At 29.6% G+C, this 8,142-nt stretch overlaps 1 protein-coding gene across 1 annotated transcript; it reads left to right on the top strand.

The window, feature by feature from the left end:
* The first annotated feature begins 4,257 nt into the window (after window positions 1-4,257).
* On the top strand, window positions 4,258-5,155 carry LOC127073349 (CASP-like protein 1E1). Its single transcript, XM_051014500.1, has 2 exons — window positions 4,258-4,549; window positions 4,663-5,155. Exons 1-2 carry the CDS (start codon window positions 4,314-4,316, stop codon window positions 5,003-5,005), a joined length of 579 nt encoding a protein of 192 aa, XP_050870457.1. The 5' UTR covers window positions 4,258-4,313; the 3' UTR covers window positions 5,006-5,155.
* The last annotated feature ends 2,987 nt before the right edge of the window (window positions 5,156-8,142 follow it).

Raw genomic sequence — 8,142 nt, 5'->3', positions numbered from 1 at the left:
TGTTGTTGTGACTATGTGGCATCTTACAATTTGTTTTTGTGTGACTCTTTCTCTCTATAAGACCTTGTTATTTTTTTGGTTTAGCGTGGATCAATCACAAGCTTTTATTTATACAAGTGTGTCTAATCTGTCGACGTGTGAACATTATGTATACACTAATTACTATTTAAAAAAATATTATTCTTATATTATAATATATATTTATAGCGTATTTTACTATTCATTAATAGACTGAATAGTGAAATATTATAATAATATATTATTTTTTTAAAAATATCTTTTTTAAAATTATTTAAATATTTATTAATCAATTCATAACTTTATTAATTAATTTTATAATTTATATTAATTGACGTTAGTGATTGCTCAAAATTATTTTTAATATCTGGATGTTCATTTACCAATTTTATTTTTTATTAAGCAATTTTAATTTATTACTAAAAATTATTTTTAATATCTGCATATTTATTAATCAACTTCGTCACTTTATTAACCAACTTTTACATTTTATTAATCATTTTTTTTACTACTTTAAATCATTATTCATAGGTATTGTTCACGCACTACTCACTGTTCATAAATATATTTTTTATTTAAAAAATACATTGTTCATTAAATATAACATCTTTGGAGATATAGATTTTACAATTACTACTTAGACACTTGAAGTCTCTATGCTGGAATGACACCCCAAGATACCACATTCTTGACTCCTAAGTTGAAGTTTAAGTTTATTATAGGGCCTGAGCAAAGGTTAATAAGAGCAACCAAAGGTTCTTAAGGAGTTGTCCTGATGGATCTTGTCCCAAACTTCAAAGGCGCGTTTACACGCTAATTCCCTGGATAAGACGGATTCAGGGATAATGGATAATATCTAGATGAACACAACTCCATCTTGGACGATCCAAGCCTCATACTCATTGGAGAAGGTATTTGTAACGCGATCCTGATTCAATTTTTGTTTTTGCAGAATTTGAGGATTGACAACAAGTTTATGCACATTCTGCGTCAAAATTTCTCATTCCACTTATTGACTCCAGAGCAAAAAGTTGTCTCTTGCAGCTTGATCGAAAATTTTGGTTTGAACAGATTATTGGATTTCGCCGATGCAAACCTGTAGCAATTTCTTGAGATTGGGCTGGATCTTTGATCCTGATTATTGATTTCGTGGAGACTCCATTGATGAACCTTGAACCAACGATTCTTTAAGAAACAACCGTGTATGCAGAGATGAAGGAGATGAATTAAAGATTCAGAGAAAAGGGAAGCGTGAATGATCGTTTCATGCGAATGATACCATGTTAAAGGTATTGAGGATGAACTATGAAGTTAATCATTTGCAGAGAGAGTTCTCGATTAAGAGAGAAACTAAAAACAAGCTCAATGTACTTTTATGAAATACTTTTATGAAATTTATCCCCAAATCTTTGCTAACGATTCCCATGACGGGGAGTCATTCGACTTGTAATTAATATTCTCCAAAAGATTTTGATTCCTTCCATACTTATTAATGGGACCTGACACCATAATGATTATGATTTAGTTAGCAAGTTTTAAAATACTTTAAAAATAAAAGTATCATTAATTTATTTGGGGCGGTTTGATGCGCCACCTTGTTCCTTAGGCATGCAAGAAACCTCCCAATTGCTCACATGGGCCTTACGGTTGTTTTTCGTGTCTCCCCAAATAAATAGTTGCAGTAATTTCTTCAACTCATTACTAATAATTGAAGGGAGTTTTGCATATTGCATATGAAAGTAAGAGATAAAAATTAACACTGATTTGCTTAGTGTAATTCTTCCGACCAAGCTCAAACGTTGATGATTCCAACTACTCGGACGCCTTTGAACCTTCTCATTAATATGGCGAAATCTATTTCTAGAAATTCTCCAATGGGTTAACTTCACCCCAAGATATTTTCTCAAACTAGTTGTTTCTCTAAAACATGTATGTTGCATGATCTCTTGTCGAAGTAAGCGGTATGTATTAGTTGAGAAATACATTTGAGTTTTCTCTGAGTTAATCATTTGGTCAAATGCTTGCCAAAATTTGTCAATAAACTTGTTCTATAATGGCATATGCAAAAAGAAGAATGTCATTGACGAAAAGGAGATGATACATGTTCCTCATGTCCCACACATAGGCCTCTAATAACCTACATCAACCTGATCACCGATAACATGCCACAGACGATCCATATATATATATATATATATATATATATATATATATATATATATATATATATATATATATATATATATATATATATATATATATATATATATATATATATATAATATTAATTATTCAAAAAACTTACATCAACCTGATCACCGATAACATGCCACAAGACGATCCATATATATATATATATATATATATATATATATATATATATATATATATATATATATATATATATATATATATATATATATATATATATATATATATATATATATATATATATATATATATATATAATATGATAAATAATATTAATTAATTATTCAAAAAACTTACCGTTCTAAAGACATTGAGTGATAAACTTTTAATTTAAGTCTTCTCCAAATCAATCTTTATAAACATAAACATCTTCTACCCCTCATTCTTTTCATCGCATGAGCCATATCTGATATACTGCACTCTAGATGAACATAAAGCCTTCAAATAAACTAATATAAAATAGTTACATAAATTAGTTAGACAAATGTTATTCTTACACTCTTTTTTTTTACACCAAATACTTACACATTATATATTGTTCACATGGTGAAGAATGTATTTTTAAATAAAAATATATATTTATAAATAGTATGTAAATAATGTAGGAATAGTACATGAACAGTGCAAGTGAACAATATTTATGAATAGTGCATGAGAACAATGACTTAAAGTGATAAAAAAAGTTGATTAATTAAATATAAATAATTGGTTAATAAAGTGACGAAGTTGGTTAATAAACGTTCAGATATTAAAAATAATTTTTAGTGATAAATCAAAATTGGTTAATAAAAACTATGAAATTGGTTAATAAACGTCTTGATATTAAAAATAATTTTTAGTGATAAATCAAAATTGATTAATAAAAAATAAAAATTTGATTAATGAAATTATGAAATTGGTTAATAAACGTTCAAATATTAAAAATAATTTTGAAAAACCACCAAAATTGATTAATACAATTTATGAAGTTGATAATAAAAAAAATATATATTTTTAAAAAATAATGTATTATTATACTCTCTCTATTTTTTATTATAAATTGTTTTTAAATTTTCATATGTATTAAAAAAATGTAATAATTGCGGTATAAAAAATATTATAAACAGTTTTATAAAATTGTCTTTTATTAATGGTATTGAAAAAATAAATTGACATAATTAAAAAGAAAAAAAAATATTTAAGAATATAATAAAAAAAATAACATTAATAAATTATTGATATTATAAAATAATTTATATTATAATATAAAATATTTCTTAAATAACTTTTTATAAAAAGTAGAACTAATAATATTTTAATATTCATCGTATTAATAAAAAATAAAATATGATATAGGTGTATATTATAATATATGTGTATATTGTAATGTAAGAATAACATTTTTCATACTGCAATATCAATGATAATTACTTTGAGCTTGTGTTCAGTTTCTCTCTTCATAATAACTCTCTCTCAAATGATGAACTTCATAGTTCATCCTTAATACCTTTAACAAACTGAAACGAATTCTTAAATTTGATTATTACCAAAATATATTGGTGTTTGATATAGCAACTGAAAATGAAGGTACATATTTTAAAATTATAATTTATTAACATATTTTAGTATCATATATAAATAAATAAAAAGAGTTAGCATGAGCTAACCATCTAAAATGGCGTGCCTCTTTATGGGATTTTTTTTGTCCTCTAATACTAAAAAAGATAGATTAAATTTAAGAAAAACTTAGAAAATATGTATGTTAAAAAAGATTTATTAAAAAAAAACCCAAAAGTTTAAGCAGTCAGTAAGTAGATGTGGATTATTCTCTCCTATTTAAGAAACTTAATTCATTTTTCACGACTTTATTAATTCATTTAAAATCTGTAAATAAATTACTTATAATATCAATTTATATTTACAAAAATCACCGTCTAAACCCAAAAAAAGAAAAATGAACATAACATATTCGTCAACAATATCTGCGGCTTTCATATTTAATACAAACTTCCCATATTTCCAAGCTCCATCCCTATTTAAGACATACACTAAGCTTCTTCTGTGAAACACACTTCAACATTATTAAGGTTTGTTGTCTTGTTACCATGGAAGATCAGGGTAAGTCTATCTTTACTGGTATAGAAGGGAAAAAACCTCCCAAGGCTAAGGGTTCTTCTTGTGAATTGATTCTTAGACTTTTGGCGTTTATTCTCACCCTTGCTGCTGCTATAGTTATTGGGATCGACAAGCAAACCAAAATTGTTCCTATTAAGATTGTTGATTCTTTGCCTCCTTTCAATGTTCCTGTTTCTGCTAAGTGGCATTACCTCTCTGCTTTTGTGTAAGTTCTTATTATTCTCTATATCTGATGTCTTTGAGAACGCGCAAGACAGACTTAATATTTTCCTTATTATTTTAGAAAGTGACTAACCTTTTTATGTTTTCATGTTGAAGCTACTTTATGGTGGCAAATGCAATAGCATGTGGATATGGAGCCATCTCTATGTTACTCACCTTCTTAAATAGAGGTAAAAGAAAGGAGTTATTGGAAACATTGATCACTATCCTTGACACATTGATGGTGGCTTTGCTATTTTCCGGCAACGGTGCCGCCGCAGCAACTGGTCTTCTTGGCTACAACGGAAACTCTCATGTAAGATGGAACAAAGTGTGTGACGTGTTTGATAAGTTTTGTCATCAAGTGGCTGCCTCCATTCTTCTGTCTCTGCTTGGATCAATAGCATTCCTATTGCTAATAGTGATTCTTCCTATCTTGAGGTTTCATAGGAGAACTTAGTCAATGATTTTATCATAATGTTGTATTTCATTACTTTATAGTAGTTTGTTATACTTTTTATGTTTCTTTTGGCACTTATATTTTATGTATTCTATTTTGTGTCATTTTGAAATTTTCTCTTAATTCAAGTTGATTTAAATTTAGTGTAAATTTCTATTCAACACATTTACATTTTTTATCTTTAATCTTCCTCTATGTTTTACCTTTACATGTTTATTTAAATTCTCTTTTCAATCACAAACACTTAACCAAACATTCGCAAACAATAAAGTCGCCTAAGTTACCATTGATTATGATATGAAAGTCACAATAATTAAAAAATTATTTGTGTTAGGATAATTTCTTTTCTAGAATAATAGGCATAAAAAGAGAATATATATAAAATTAGAGTGAAGGGAGTGTTTATTCAATTGATTTTAGGGGATTACAATGAATGGAAAGAGTGTATATAATTAGAAAACTAACTAACAGATCAAAATTCAAAATTCTCAAGACAGTTAGTTTGTGTTGTAATTCATTTGCTTTGTAGCACAATCAAACCACTGCTATAGTTGAATTACATTGATAATATTCTTCTTAATCCATATCAACTAATCTTCTCATCTCCATTAATTCTTTGAGATCTTCAAATTTTGTTTTAATGAATTGGTTAGAATATCTACAAATTGTATCTGAGTCTTGCAATATTCAATATTCATCTTCTCCTTTTCAACTTTGTCTATTAGAAAATGATGTATTCTCTCTATAGGCTTGCGTCTTACATAGATCATTGAATGATATGACAGATCAATTGTTGATTTATTGTGAACTAATCGCTTGATCTTCAAAGATTCACTAACATTCAACTCTTTCAACAACATTTCAATTAACAATGTTTGGCATGTTGCATAGGAGACTGCCACATACTTTGTTTCAAACGATGATAGACTTATTATCCCTTATTTATTTGAGATCCATGAGATTTAACCTTCTTCAATCATGAACAAGTAATCAACTGAACTTTTTATATCATTTGATCCCCTCCCCAATCTGAACGAGAATTGGCATATGCATGTGCTTCCCTTCTTGAATTCTTTTGATTTGGCATGAGTATTTCATGATTTGCAATATTTTTGATGTATCTGGGGACTTTTTTAACTGCAAGTAAATGGCATGATCTTGGTTCATCCATATATCTTCTTACCAAGCCCACACTGTGGAAAATATCAGGTCTAGTGTTGCATAGGTATCTTCGTGAACCAATGATCTGCTTGTACAAGGTTCCATCTACCCGTTCATCATTTGAGGAATTCTTCAAATTGATTTATGTTTCCATGGGAGTAATTGCAAGGTTGAAATTACTTGATGACCTCTCAGCAAATGTATCGATAACGTCGAAGTAATAATAAAAATATTCTCTCCACAAGGATTGTAATTTAACAAAAACATTATGTGTGATTGAAAATAATTAAAAGGGGTTTCGTTAGAAAGACGGTTCTAAAATGAGAAATTATAATATTAAATTCAAGGCAATAAAAGCGATTAGGTCTTTAGTTTTGAATCCCCTGATTTTTACATGTTGATGAATTATGTATCTATTGAGTTTAAATTAAGTTATTATGTCACTGCGGATTAACAAGACCACTGCATCCAATTCCTTGGTGTGCAGCTCACTAATTTATACAATAATCCCTTAATTCCTTAGCCAATTCAAAGTTAAATTAAGCATTCTAAACGAGTTAATTCATAAGCAACACTTTCTAATTACATATCCTTAGTTAATTACAAAGTTGGATAAATTGCCTAGTTCAGATAATTAGACTAATGATCACAAATCTCTAATTATCTAGATCGATTTGTATGCCCGTAAACGACAAAAAGTATTAAACATGAGAGCAATTTAAATAAGATGATAATATAGTACCCAACAAATCTAAAACAAACATATGATCCAACAAAGTCAAAATAAGGTCCATCTCAAAAAGATCTAATCTAGAGAAATTTAGCTACTCATTGATAGATTAACAAATAGCATGAGTGGAGAAGTATTCATCATCAAAATTTATGGAATAACTGCTCTCCAATGACTCCAATATGCTCTGAAATCTCCCATTGAATGTCCTTAGCTGTCACTTTCTCTCTAAAATTTAGAACCCCTAAAAAATTAGCCAAACAACCCTTTAAATAGCAAAAAGCGTGTCAGCCAAAAGCGCCTCATCACGTTGTGCTAAGACAGTATCGCGCCGTGATGCAAGCCTCATCGTTTCGCGATAATTCCAGAAGCAAAACACTCTTTTTCTTCACAATTTTCACTAAGTCTTGGTTCCTCTTTGCCTTGGCTTTTTGCTCAATTCTTCATACTTTTACATGGCTTTTGGTTATTATTCTTCCGAATACATCTGAATTTCTTCATAAAAATCATGTAATGACGATTGTCGTCATTGCTCATATTGAACTTATTCAAGATAGCATGTGCATATTTATTCTAGTACAAGAAAACTTATATGATTTGTGTTTGCAAACTTCATACTTAGGAAACAAGTCAATTATCCTAAATCTGACATCTCAAATTAATTTTTCAGATTTGTCTTGAATTTTGTTACTTAAGTTTTATATGTTCCTGAAATTAATAGATCATTCAGGTGCATGTGTATATATACATTTGTGTGTGGGGGGGGGGGGGGGGCATGTGTGCGTGTATGCGTGTGTATGTGTATGCGGGTGTGTGCGTGTGTATGTGTGTGCGTGCGTGCGTGCGTGTGTGTGTGGGGGGGGGGGGGGGGGGGGGTTGATTTGATCTTGTTCACTTAAGCCTTTAACATGCATTCCATGCTCAAATGTACACTTGTTATTGAAGGAGAATTGCGGTCCAAAACGCAGCGGAAATTAAAATTTTCTCCTTTAGAGATCCTTACGAATGGTCATGATCAGTGATAGAATATTTACCTCTTATGACGATTGAAACCTTTGATGCAGATCTCTTGTGACGATCAAAACCTTTGATGCAGATCCACGAAGCGATCACGAACGTTGAACGATGACAACGTCTCTACTCAGTCCACACGAACGGGTTCCTTCAATCACAGTGCTAGCTGGTACAAATGAAGGCTTTGAGTGAGAGAGAGAGAGAGAGAGAGAGAGAGAAAATGAAATAATGC

This window comes from Lathyrus oleraceus, chromosome 4 (genome assembly GCF_024323335.1).
Source record: "Lathyrus oleraceus cultivar Zhongwan6 chromosome 4, CAAS_Psat_ZW6_1.0, whole genome shotgun sequence".
Lineage (NCBI taxonomy): Eukaryota > Viridiplantae > Streptophyta > Magnoliopsida > Fabales > Fabaceae > Lathyrus > Lathyrus oleraceus.
This window is presented reverse-complemented; position numbering and strand designations above follow the sequence as displayed.

Bases quoted from the DNA above. Each gene is read 5' to 3' on its own strand.
- LOC127073349 (XM_051014500.1), top strand. From the start codon at position 4,314: ATGGAAGATCAGGGTAAGTCTATCTTTACTGGTATAGAAGGGAAAAAA. The intron at 4,550-4,662 runs GTAAGTTCTTAT...TTCATGTTGAAG, and splicing joins CATTACCTCTCTGCTTTTGT to CTACTTTATGGTGGCAAATG.